Below are 14,424 nucleotides of genomic sequence, written 5' to 3'. Positions count from 1 at the left end.
AAACCAAGGTTTAACTAAAAACCAATGTTTTTGGACTGAAAAAATGAGAGGACAGAGTAGGTATTAACTGAGACAAGAAAAATGCTAGTAGAGCAGGTTTTGCCAGAAAGATCTGGAGTTCAGTTTTTTACATATTTGAAATGTCTATCAGACATTCAACCCGGCTTTTGTACGTATGTTTGATGTTGAAGAAAGAGATCTGGGCTGGAGCTTCTGACATCCTCTCAAACAATTCCTCCATTCCAGGCTTACAGAACCACACACAGGTCCCTAAAGTCTTCCCCATGTCTTTGTGCATGTCTGTTTTTAATGTTCTTACCCAATCTCTTTCTCCACTTGGTCAAAAAAAGCTGTCTTCAAGACTTATGTCATCTATCATCTACTTCATGAAACTCACATGATCCTCCTGAACCACTTGTTTCTTTTTCTAAGTCACTTAAGTAAAGATTAAAATATAGTCATGCATGGCTTAACAATGGGGATATCTCATGAGAAATGCATTGTCAGGCAATTTCACTGTTGTGCAAGCATTACAGAGTGTACTTATACAAACCTAGACGGTATACCCCGCTACACATTCCTGTAATGAACACCGTAGGCAACTGTAACACAATTTTAAGTATTTGTGTATCTAAACACAGAAAAAGAACAGAAAAAATACAGTACTGTAATCTTATGAGACTACCAAATGTCCTTACATAGTGCATGACTATGTAACAGTTGATCTTTCAGCACACTTGAAAGGCTAAACAATTTTCACTTCTTTTGTGGTAGGAAACAAGCAGCAGTTTTATAAACACAGCAGGTGACCTGCCTGATCTCATCATCAGAAATCTTTAGAACCCTTTAAAAAATATTAGGGCCACAGAAAAAGATCTCGGTAAGCAGCTTGGTAACCAGATTTTGCATTTTTCAATTTCAGTAGTTATATGAAGAGATAAATTTTCAAAAAGACTTCAAAAATTTATTACTATACAATAAATTTTATAAGCTAAAAACAATGAAAGAAACATCTTCTGCCTGTTTTCCAAAGCTATTTTCTGTTATAAATATTTTTCATTTTGATTGTCATTCTTTTATTTGCCCCAAGGAGGCATATAAATTAGAGGAATTATTTGACAAGAGAACAAGTCTACGTCATTCTCAGGAGATAGAGTCCAATCTAATTGACAAAAGAGGGAAATTTTTAAAGATGATGCAAAATTTCGAGATGATCCAGCTCACCTGGCCTCTTACATAGAAGAGAATGCTGATATCTAAGAGGCCACTACCACTGCTTCAGCAGTGTCTTCTCCACTACCGATTCAGTGTACCTACAATCTGTGACAATGGAAGGTCCACGAAGGCAGAGATTTTGTTTGCTTTGTTTCCTGCTATTTCTCTCACTCCTAAGAAAGCACTTGGCAGATAGTAAGTACTGAATGAATGAACAAAAAAGTATAATTCTAAATCACATGCGGCTAAAACGCATTAAAAATAAACTATGAAACAGGTATAATATATTTCCTCAGGGCTTAAAAAATTGCTGACTCTTTGAATGTCATAAAATTTGGGGTATCAAGAATTTGCAATCAGCATCTTTAAATACTAACTACAAAATGTTAACCACATAAAAAATGTCAGGGGCAGGGGAAGATCCTGAAACAAACTCTCTAACAAAGTGTATATGTTTATAAAAATTTCTCTATAGATCAAGACAACAGGATGATATTCTGGCAACTACACTTGCTTTATACAGTACAACCTTTTTTTTTTTTTTTTTTTTTGAGACAAGGTCTCACTGGGTCACCCAGGCTGGAGTGCAATGGCATGATCTCAGCTCACTGCAGCCTTGACTTCCCAGGCCCAAGCAATCCTCACACCCCAGCCATGCCCGGCTAATTTTTCTATCTTTTCATAGAGATAGGATATCACCATATTGCCCAGGTTGGTCTCAAATTCCTGGGCTTGAACGATCCACCTACCTCAGCCTCCCAAAGTGCTGGGATTACAGGCATGTGCCACCATGCCCGGCCCAGTTACAGTATTTTGGATACATATTTATTATGGAAAAATTACAGCCCTGGAAAATAAAAGAGTACAACGATCTTATTACATGTCTTTAAAGAATCAAAATGTATAAAGACAACTAGAAAATGTAGTTTTAAAACTTTGATTCCAGGATGTATTAACAAAGTAGCTTAAAATACCTCAAATAAACAGCCCAGATACTGAAATTTCTTTAGTGCCAAAGAAACTTACTTGCTTTTAAAACCAAACAGCTTTTGAAGCAAACGCTCAACAATAACCACAGTTTTAATGCAGTCAATAGGCGATATAACACACGTATCTCAATCCCCAAAGGGAAATATCAGGTATCATTCTGGAGTTACAAAACACCAACCTTTTTAATCGCATGTAGTTTTCACTGGCAGCTGGTCGGCATTCAGCTCTTTGTACCACTATTCCTTCCAATGACAGCTTATCTTGAATGGAAAAAAAAAAAGTATTCAGAGATAACACTTATCATTTTCAAGACTGTATTTTAACACACTAAATTAGTAATAGGACAATCAAATATAATAACAAAAATCAAGAAAAAATAGTTAAGTTTTAGGAATCTCACTGGTCAGAATAGAGAGAAACCTTTTTCTTGGCTTTGTAACAAACTGGGCTCCTGTCAGATTTGTTTATTAGGCTGCTGCAGCCCTTTGCCAGCAACAGCTTTTATACACTTAGCTCCTTCTAAATAAGGTGGCTTAAAAGGGCATAAAATCAAATTAAAGAGTATAAAGGCTATCGTCTTTGACAAAGTAACTTCTGAAAACACAGCTAGTCTAAACCACTAAATCAAAGACCGTGTGTGTGCTTGTGTGTGTATGTGCACGAATAAAATTCTCGAGTACCTTGTGACTAGAACAGTCAGCCCAGAAAATACTGTGGCACTGGGCAAGTCTACTGTCTGGGTTATACTGTGTACCAGTTCAGCCTGCCAGCTGCTCTGACTTCTGTTTTCCTGCAGAATTATAAATCTGGGCATGTCAAAACAGAATCTTTAACTGCTATGAATATCTGTCCAAACAGAAAGGCAATTTCCCCTATCCTTAGTAATTCTTACAGTGACCCTGACATAAAACCTAGGAGAAATCAGAAAAAGAAAGGCTAGCATCTATTGTGTGCCTACTGGCCACCAAGCATTGTGGTGTGGTCACTTGACAGACCTCACCTTATTATATAATACACATATAAATGTCTCATAATGGTACCAGCTTTATGATACCCTGGAAATGTATGACTGTGGTTAGAAACATTTAAGGTTCAGTCATATTTCCACAAGAATTCACCTGGGTTTTAAGAAGAGACTCAGGAAATTCCCTGGCTCATTAGTAGTGCATTTATGATTCATCTTTTCAGAGAGAATTACTTCATTCCACTAACATTAGCAAAATGTCTGCTATGCAAAAGGCCCCATCTAGGCATTGAGGAATCAAGATGATTAAGATACAGTACTGTTTTCAAGAAGCATACAGTTCACTGGGGGAAACAGATAAACTGATCAAAATGTAGAATGTGTATAGAACCATGCCTACATGATTTATACTAAAAAATATTTTTCTAGTGATCTCTGAATGTCTCCAAAATCTAGGGGATGCTGTACAAACTAATTACGAGCACACTGTATATAATCAATGTATCCAGGGTCCCTTAATGCAACATATGTAACGAATCTCAAGAAGGTGCAGAAAGAGCAATGATGAGAAGCATGATTGCCTTATACCAAAATATGGCAGGAAGAAAATAGTTTAAAAGCCATAATTGTCTTATACTAAAGTCTAAATTCTACAAATAATTTCCTCGCATTAAGGTCTTTAATAAAATTAAGATTTGAATTTTTTTTTTTTTTTTTTTTTTTTTGAGACGGAGTCTCGCTCTGTAGCCCAGGCTGGAGTGCAGTGGCCGGATCTCAGCTCACTGCAAGCTCCGCCTCCCGGGTTCACGCCATTCTCCGGCCTCAGCCTCCCGAGTAGCTGGGACTACAGGCGCCCGCCACCTCGCCCGGCTAGTTTTTTGTATTTTTTAGTAGAGACGGGGTTTCACCATGTTAGCCAGGATGGTCTCGATCTCCTGACCTCGTGATCCGCCCGTCTCGGCCTCCCAAAGTGCTGGGATTACAGGCTTGAGCCACCGCGCCCGGCCAGATTTGAATTTTCTTAAAGCAAAAAGGTTATATTCAAGTTTGGCTCTTACTGAAGCTGAAAGTTCTATCAAGAAAAATTCTTTAGTCGTCACAACAATAGCAAGATTTGGGAAAATGTGATATATCAAATGTCTTAAATGCATGAGGAAAGTCCAGTAAAGGAAGACAATTAATCCTTTAAAAAAAATAAATCTAGGCAGGCCGTGGTGGCTCACAGCTGTAATCCCAGCACTTTGAGAGGCCGCGGCAGGCGGATCACAAGGTCAGGAGATCAAGACCATCTTGGCCAACACGGTGAAACCCTGTCTCTACTAAAATATAAAAAATTAGCCAGGCATGGTGGCATGCATCTGTGGTCCCAGCTACTCAGAAGGCTGAGGCAAGGGAATCACTTGAACCGGGAGGCAAAGGTTGCAGTGAGCCAAGATAGCACCACCGCACTCCAGCCTGGCAACAGAGCAAGACTCCGTCTCAAAAAAACTAAATAATAAATAAAATAAAATAAAAAAATAAATCTAGGCTACTATCTCTGCAAATAGTTTAGTCACATATCCATATGTTCATTAATGTTGCAACTAAAAGAGCTACTGATATGGTCTGGCTCTGTGTCCCCAGCCAAATCTCATCTTGAATTATAATCCCCATGTGTCGAGGGAAGTGACTGGATCATGCGCAGTTTCCCCTATGCTGTTCTGGTGATAATGAGTGATTTCTCACTGGCAGCTTTTTCCTGCGCTCTCACTTCTCCCTCCTGCCACCTTGGTGCCTGCTTCCCCTTTGCTTTCCACCATGAATGTAAGTTTCCTGAGGCCTCCTCAGGTATGCAGAACCATGAGTCAATTAAATCTCTTTCTTTATAAACTACCCAGTCTCAGGCATTTCTTTATAGCAGTGTGAAAATGGACTAATATAGCTACCTTTTAATAAGCGAATGCTCCCCACTTATTTAGCAGAACCTACTCCAGGTGGACAGGCTGAATTTAATTTTCAGTTAAAGGTTTGTGCTATCAACCTTCTCCATATGACAGCTCAAGGGTAGACATCAGGTCCACAGCAACTGCCCATTTCAACTTGGCCACCACTCTCCTCACTATTCTTCAGTCAAAGTCACTCACATAGAGCAGTAACATTTACTTCCTCAAATCATAATTTTCTGTCTATCATATCTCCTTTTCAAACCTAAAATAGCTTTCAAATGCTACTCAAAGTGAACAGAAAAGTCTTCATCAGCAATGAATTTTCCCATCCACTGGATGTTCCTAAGTAACCTGACATCTCTGTTCACTTCCTTTCTCTTCTTCTCTTCTTAAATTTTTAAAAGGCCAATTTACTCCTGATGCAGCCCCCTAGGCATGATTTGCCTGCTCTCTTTTTAAAGCCTCATAGGAACACATTCTCATATCCTTTCCACTAAACCACACGTCTCGTCTTTTTCAAAATACCGCTTAAGATTTCAAAGGAAAGGTATTAAATTTTGTTTTAAAAGTACTTAAAAGCACCCACTTGCACATTACTGCTGTTAATTATAGATCTATTCATTAATACAGAAACCTTTACTTAAAACTAGTTTGTTGACCCAGTTTAGAAGACCATAAATACTTGAAAAATAATTCATTTTATTCTCACACATTTCTTAACTATTTACTGAGTGCCTACTATGTAAAAGACAATGCAAGAGCACATTGGGAATAACAAATGAAACACGGTTCCTACCCTCAAGGAGCGCAGACTTTCTTAAACGTTCTGTGACATGTATTAGTTAAAAAGTACAGATGTGAATAGCTTGATTTAGCCATTCCACACATACACATATATCAAAACATCATGCTATATACCATAAATATACACATATTTTGTCAATTAAAAAATTTAAAAAACTAAATTTAAATGTTTTTAAAAGGAAAAATGTACAGACCCCCAAAAAACTTCTGTTTGTAAGTTTTAACTGCTGATATCTACCATATTAGAAACTAAAATTAAGAAATTTCTAGAGAATGAGAGGGAAAAAATAAAAAAAGCTGTTAGCATTATTATAAAAATGATCTTGACATCATTGATCCCTTGAAAGGTTCTCGGGGACACCTCTGCCCAGTGGTTCCCAGACCACGTTTCAAGAGCTGCTGGTCTCACAGGATAAGACAGGTATATAAATCATCTTAATACACCAGAAGCACTTTTGATACACCTCTACTTAACTCACCTCTAGATGAACAAAGGCTCTCAATTCCCTGCTATTAAATATAGCGACAGATGTCCACAGCTCACTATACACTAGTGGGTAATAGGTTAATCTCCAGTACTCCCACACACTTCTGTTCAAACTATGCTAGAACTGGTTTATATTAGTTTTAATAATTATGTAATCTGATTATATGTTACAGAAGCCCATTAAATTATGAGTATGGGGGGAGTTTGGGGGGCGTTTCTATGAAAACTATGTAGAATATTTTGGTAAGATGATATAAAGGTCAGTTGTAGCACAATACTGTCAAATTAGGTACAGGTGACACAACTAGAGACTGGAAGGCAAGCACAGAAGTCTACGAAGAGTCTGCATTTAGACAGTTTCACAGTGTTTGAGTTCTTGCTCCCTTTCAAAGAAACCAAAATGGAAAATCTAAACTAAATTATGGGGCTGGGTGCGGTGGCTCACGCCTGTAATCCCAGAACTTTGGGAAGCAGAGGAGGGCAGATCACTTGAGGCCAGGAGTTTGAGACCAGCCCCGGCAACACGAGGAAACCCTGTTTCTACTAAAAATACCACCCCTCCCCCCAAAAAAAAGAAAAAGAAAAAGAAAAGCTGGGCATGATGGTACATGCCTGTAGTCTTAGCTATTTGGGAGGCTAAGGCATGAGAGTTGTTTGAACCCGGTAGGTAGACGTTGCAATGAGCTGAGATCACACCACTGCACTCCAGCCTGGGCAACAGAGCGAGACTGAAAAACTAAATGATAGATTTAATTTCTGAAAAACAAAGCAGATGGTCAGTCAGTATCCTATATTCAAAGCAAAGGCCTTGTTTTACATACATGTCAGCAACTAAATGTACATTTATTCAATTTATTTTCTGAGATGATGTCTCACTCTGTCACCCAGGCTGGAGTGCAGTGGTGCATTCTTGCCTCACTGAAACCTCTGCCTCCCAGATTCAAGCAATTCTCATGCCTCAGTTACCTGAGGTGCTGGGATTACAGGCGTGCGCCACCATGCCCAGCTAATTTTTGTATTTTTAGTACAGCCGGGGTTTCACCATGGTGACCAGGCAGGTCTTGAACCCCTGACCTCACGTGATCTGCCCACCTCGGCCTCCCAAAGTGCTGGGATTACAGGCGTGAGCCACCATGCCCAGCCAACTAAACATACATTTATAAGTTTTAAGATAAAATGTTTAAGGCAGACAGGAACTGCATATTGATATCATTTTTATGATTTCCCATCTTTTAATGTAACTGACCAATTACTGGTTATTCTACATATGCTGTAGGATTCTTCTGTCAAGTCGAATAGGTTAAAGGTCATAAAACAGAAACATACAAGAGTACTGGGATTAAACACACACGCACGCACGCGTGCACACACACACGCTCAGATTATGTGTAGCTAGAGATCAAAAAGAGTTTTGTGTTTTTTTTCTTTTGAGATGGAGTCTCACTCTGTCACCCAGGCTGGAGTGCAGTGGTGCGATCTTGGCTCACCGCGACCACTACCTCCTGGGTTCAAGCGATTCTCCTGCCTCTGCCTCCTGAGTAGCTCGGATTACAGGTACGCACCACTGTGCCAGGCTAATTTTTGTATTTTTAGTGGAGATGGGGTTTTGCCATGTTGGCCAGGCTGATCTTGAACTCCTGACCTCAGGCGATCCACCCACCTCGGCCTCCCAAAGTGCTAGGATTACAGGTGTGAGCCACTGCGCCAGGCCAAGAAGAGTTTTGAAGAAAAAGCAATGACTGCTGGACCTTGAAAAATGGGTAGGATTTAGACTGGGGTGGGTGGGGGTAAGAAGGAAGAGCACTGACGGTGGTGGGAATGGCCTCTATGTGTGCCTGTGCTTGCTCACTCTTGTGCTTGAAATGTTCAACAAAGGGGCTCATACCACAAATTACTAGAAGGACATGGTCTTGACAGCACTCTTCAGAGAAGCCACACAAACTTTTCCTACCAAAGGCTTTGGAATGGCTCAACTCATATCTTTTCCTTGGCCATTTGCTCTTCTTTGGATTCTGGGAAATAGTATGGGATTCTTTCTAAATTCTCCCCTGCACTCCTTTTTTGGCTACATCGGTTTGTTGACTGCTTTCTACTACTTGCAACCGAAGGAATCTTATTGAGTATGAACACATATCTTTGATGACGGTAATTTATTTATGTATATCCCACCACCTAAAATCAGAAAAAACTCGAGAGAAAATGTTAAAGGTTATGTATATAAAGCACATCCTATAAAAAGAAGTGAAGGCTTCTAGTTATGATTCTGTCACTAAACAGCAGAATTGCTGTTACTTTGGAGAAGTTATTTTACATCTCTGGGCCTCAGCATCTATAATAATGACATTACTAGAATGTCTGAGATCTCTTCTAGGTCTGTTTCACTAAATAAAAATGCTAGCCTTCCTCTCCAACTGGGGATGTTTTATTATTTCATTAGTGTTCATTTTGTTTGCTCTAGTACTTTCCAAAAGACCTAGATATAACTAAATTTTGTTTGAGTAGAAAGAGAACAATCACAAAATGTTAAGAAGCTGCCCAAGGCTTGAAAACATTTAAACTTGTGCTCTATGCTGGATTGTCTTACCCTGTATCTGAACTTGGATATACTCTATGTCAAAGAACTGAGGAGAAATGACACTGGCACTTTTTTTTTTTTTTTTTTTTTTTTTTTTAAGTTAAGGGCATCCCTGGTTTAAACAAGTTAAAGTAATAAGCAAGCAGCAACACTGCTTATTTGCATTGGCATGTAAGTAATGAAATTAGGTATGTTATGAAGTCTTAGGCATCAGGAAGTTACACTCATTCATTTCCACAAGACCTTCTGGATCCAGCTGAATGTGGAGGCATTTAAGAGGACTTCCAGCTCCTGTAAAAACCCAGACCAGAAGACTACCGATCAGCATTTCAGGCTGATCCTCCAGACCGTGAAGTTACTCTCCTGACACGTAATTACATCACATCTGTGTCGACACTCTCTGGGAAAAGACTGAAGAAATAATCTTTTCAAGAAGCATGTACATTTAAAAGGTAAACCATTTTTAATATTCCTAGTAGTCTCCTTTCTTCTCATTTAAAATATGTTCCTAGAAGTTTTTTGCCTGTGGTTCTCAGGTGATGTCTACTAATAAAAGGTACTAGCATCTTAACAAACCAGTGAGGCAAACTTTCTATCCCTGTATTATTAAAAAGCTGGTCTTTATTCAAACTTGTAAAGTGATATTCTGATCTCTATTTGATCTTCAGGAATTCTGCTGTGCACAGTGGCTCACGTCTATAATCCCAACACTTTGGGAGGCTGAGGCAGGAGGACAGCTTGAGCCCAGATTGGGCAACAAAGTGAGACCCAGTCTCCACACACACACACAAAAAAATCAAACAGTTAGCCAGGTATGGAGGGGCATGCCTGTGGCCTCAGCTACATGGGAGGCTAAAGCAGGAGGATCACCTGAGCCCAGGGGGTTGAGGCTGCAGTACACTCCAGCCTGGGTGACAGAGCAAGACCCTGTATCAAAAAGTAAAATTTAATTTTATAAAAGTTATAAAATAATTTGTCTAGATAATTTTAACATCAAGCAGCCACAATGTTTTGTTTTCCCTCTCTCTCCTCTCTATCTCCCTGCAAAATTCTTTCCCTCCTCCCTGTCTGTTAATTTTACTTTCTTGTGATATGGACTGGGCCTCCCGGGTTCCCGCCATTTCTCCTGCCTCAGCCTCATAGAGCTGACTCAGCCATACTAATTTTTTTTGTATTTTTAGTGGAACTATAAGATGCTATCATTTGTAATATCAAGCCACCCGCGCCCGGCCTAATTTTTTACGTGATACCACCAAGACAAAATACTGCTATCCACTATTTTACGTGCCACCAAGACAAAATACTGCCACTAAATTTTGACAAGCTAACGATACTAAGATGTACCTCAGTTATAGAAATGGTAAATACAAAAAAAATGTGTGATATGATAGCGTTCTCCATCCCTAATTTACAACTCCTCCCTACTCTGTAAGAAACCACATTTGCTCCCTTGAGCCATCATCTCCCTTGAGCCATCACATCCTGTTCTCCTGTTCAGGTCCTCTTCTCTCTCCTCCACACCACCTCATCACAGAAGACACGAGGGGATGGTTAAGTGATGAGAAAAACAGAAGGAACAGTGGCAGGCACTAGCATATGGAAACAGAGACCCTCTTTAGTCACTTACTTCCTAACTGTAGTACCTTTACAAGAGTTTTCAAAGTTATGCCCCTCATTTTGAGATTGTAGGTAATGGTTATTAGCTTAAAATATCTTCTTCCCGAAGAGAAAGTAAAATTGCATTTTGCCAAATAGCACTATAAAAATGAGTTCTGTACAATATTATAATTTTAATGTTCATTTGATGGCTTATGTAAGTGCTATGCTCATCCGCTTACAATAGAATTTTCCAGTAAAGAATAATGCACAGGTTATATTTAAAAAAAAAAAAAAAACTTCGTTTTAAAAAACTTAAGGTATGACTTCTGCTTACAAAATTATAAAACACAGGTTTCCCTGAAATATTCATTTTCCAAAGTACATGTAAAACATGAATTAATATAATTTATAAATTGTCAAGATTACCTCTGTAGTGAAAATCAAAGAAATGTGGAATGGAATTTCACCTGAACTTCTGAGGTAGCGTGTTGTCTTTATTTGCGCTCCTTTTGACACATAGTGCCTTATTTTTTTCTATACCCCTCAAATGAGGCTAAAACATTTGCCAATGTAGGCAATTTTCCTGGGCTTCCTTGAAGACACAGTTCAACACTGCAAAATATTTACAGCTGCATTCTTTGGACTGCAATGACATGTTCACATGACTTTCTGGCCAGAGGTTATGTCCTATTAGTCCTAGGAAGGTTCAAGGACTCTACACAGTTTGTGAGATGCTGTGGTCAATCAGTTACATAAAGTGGCTGCCATAGTACTTTTGTTAGTATAATACCAGTACTAGACAACATTTAGAGCAGATACATTTTATATTTCGAAATAGAACTAAAATTTGGACATTCAAAAATAATTACATTAATATGGGAAAGTCCTTGATTCTTAAAATACATCAATCATTAGACAGTGTAATTTTTATTTTTAACACACAAAAGAAGCCAACATAAAATATTCATACCTCGAGCGTTTCTTATATTCTATGCTATTGACAAGAGGAGATGAAGCAAGTACATGTTAAAAAAAAAAAGAAACTCAGCTTGTGAAAGGCAGAGAAAGGTCAAAACACAGATCAATAAACAAACAAACAAAAAATGTGGGCAAGTCCAAGGCAGAGATAGTGTCAGGTTTAAGTAAAAAATTGACACCAGTTTCTCTAGCTTTTACTTTCTAAGGTAATGGGAAAGAAATCCTTTTAAAAGACAAGCAGAGAAGCATGCAGCTGACAACAACCAAGATTTGATAGAAGGGGAGAATGTGGAGACAGAAGCTCCCTGTTCTTCTCAAAGGCAGCTTCTAAGACCATCCCTTTTCCTTGAAGAGTGTTTGAATTTTATAGAGGAGTGACCTGTGAAGTCTAGGAGAATTATCGTACTTTCTGTATCTTCCAATCGGGAGAGATAACCTCCTGGTAAGGTTCCACTTCCTTCCACAGCATGGGAATATCTCTGGCATATAAATGGAGCAAGTGTATATATTACAATGATGTCCTGCATCAATCGCGGGATGACAAAGACCTCATTTCCCAAAAGGAATTGGTAGAAAAGATGGGAATTCCTGCTGGAATGAGTTCTGCCTTATGCAGACGGTAGGACATTAGCATTACCTCATAGGGGAAGGTTCTGCCAGAATTTAGTTAGGCATTGGACCCAATTAACTATAGGATATACTCATACTAAGGACCAGTTTAAATTCTCGAAGTTGGTTATGTATGATTAAAGATGTCTAAGACAGAGGTGATCTAACTCTAATAAAGAGTTAAGGTACGGAGTAGGAAACAGGACCCCAATCTTTCAAAATTTTATATGTTTTTGCCTGCAAAGGCAGATAAAATCTTCAAATCTAGTGGCCAAGTGGATCCAGGTAAGCTAATCTGTGACATGTGTGGTTTAAACCCTTCTGCTGAAACCACTAAATTGAGCAGTTCCAGTTTGTATCTGCAATGAGGCAGAGAAACATAGTCCCATGATCCAGGGATGTCTCCCTTGGTACAGGTACTGAAACACCATTTTTATAGTTTTAGGGCTGTGGAGACCTTATTGACACTACCTCGGACAAGTAACACCCACTTCCCACCCTCTAGCAAGTAAATATAAATTTAGAATAGCCTAAAAAGAGATAATCTGGCTTTCTCCTAAGGGGCATGTGTACCACCACAGGCAACAATGATCAATGAACTCCTATAATTTTCATGAATTACGGTCATCTTGCTTTGCTGGAGGTAATATGGAGTAACAGGGATACAGTGGGGTCTACTGGGCGCCATTTTTATTTTTTATTTTTATTTTTTGAGACAGGGTCTTACTGTGTTGCCCAGACTGGAGTGCAGTGGCGCTATCTCGACTCACTGCAACCTACACCTCCCGGGCTCAGACAAGTCTCCTGCCTCAGCCTCCCAAGTAGCTGGGACTACAGACATACACCAACACACCCCAGTTAATTTTTTTTTTTTTTTTAATTTTTGGTAGACAAGGGATTTCCCTATATTGGCCAGGCTGGTCTCAAACTCCTGGCCTCAAGTGATCCACCCCCTCAGCCTCCCAAAGTGCTGGGATTACAGGCGTGAGCCAACATGCCCGGCCTACATTTTTCTTCCTTAAGTCTGCAAGTTGGGCCAAAGAGGACACCAAAGTCCTATGGATTTGTATCAGCCAGGCACTAAGACAAGGCTTCAGTTACACTGCTGTTGCCAGGCCATGGGTGGCAAAGAAATCACACGTCAACTTTGCAGAAGCCGAGAACACCAGAGTGAAGTCTAGACTGAGAAAATCAATCAAGGAAAAGAGGCACAAGATGGAATGGTTCAGGGTCTGTTCAGGCAAGTCTGCAGAAACGAGCACTCATCAGGGGTTTTGAAAGCCCGGCAGCAGAAACCAGGAGTGAGTGAGTTAGGAAGTGTAAGGTGGGCCTGGAGTGATGACTGAAGGTCAGCAGTCCCATTTCCAGCTGTCCTGCCTCACTCCTGCCTCTCATCACCCCATGGAAGCCCATCCTCCAAAAGGAACAGCATTGGGGCTTCCCATGAAGGCATCTATAGACAGGCCAAATAGGGTGTAAGGAAGCAGACCCAGCATACATAGTATCTATCCACATCACTTTATTTAAACAAGCAAGAACATGCTAGCACAGTCTCCCATTACTATACTACAGTTATGTTGTACTAATTCTGGTACCGTATAAAGTTCAAAAAAAGAGGACTAAACCTATAAATGAAACTGTTATGCCTTTCTGATTCTGTTATTATACGATGCTACTCAAGTGCAGTGACTATTTGTAATGGTAAGACAAGAAAATAAACTTCCAAAGTTGTATCCCTTCTCCCTCAAAATCTATTCAGTATTTCTTAAAAACTTGTATTGACAGAAACAACTTAATCTAAAAAAGCAAAATCAAGACAAACATGAGATTGTCAGAATATAACGGTAAGTCTTATTAAGTGCTGCAGGACTGAAAGGAAGTTTTAGTCAAAAAGTTGGCTTTGCTGTAAAGTCCTAGATAAAATACTAACAATTCTCTGGAATGCAATTTTATCTTTGGTGAAATGAGGAAGTTGAATTTCATAGTCTCTAAGCAAAAACACAGCTCTAAAACCATTACGCCTTAGTGTTCTAGTTCAATTTCAATGAACTTTTGATCTTAATAATGCATGAAAGTTAACTTCAAGATCACTGTAAGAATATAGTTTTTTATACGTGAAAATCTAATATTGTTTAAAGAAAATAAGAAGTAAGCACTTTAGAAGAATCTCTTCCAATATTTCTATGTCAACATACAGTTAAGTAATTTTAAAATACTTCTAATGCAAGAGAAATATAAACCAAAGTCTAACTTTTAACAGTGTGGCCCAGGGCAGTGG

At 39.2% G+C, this 14,424-nt stretch overlaps 1 protein-coding gene across 1 annotated transcript in view; it reads right to left on the bottom strand.

The window, feature by feature from the left end:
- Positions 1-14,424, bottom strand: part of GTF2F2 (general transcription factor IIF subunit 2) — a 170,776-nt gene that overhangs the window by 78,406 nt on the left and 77,946 nt on the right. The window contains exon 5 of the mRNA XM_050766237.1: positions 2,384-2,465. Coding sequence (XP_050622194.1) covers positions 2,384-2,465 — 82 coding nt within the window. The remainder of the gene's footprint in view (positions 1-2,383; positions 2,466-14,424) is intronic.

The sequence above is a fragment of the Macaca thibetana genome, chromosome 17, assembly GCF_024542745.1.
Source record: "Macaca thibetana thibetana isolate TM-01 chromosome 17, ASM2454274v1, whole genome shotgun sequence".
In the NCBI taxonomy this organism is placed as follows: Eukaryota; Metazoa; Chordata; class Mammalia; order Primates; family Cercopithecidae; genus Macaca; species Macaca thibetana.
This window is presented reverse-complemented; position numbering and strand designations above follow the sequence as displayed.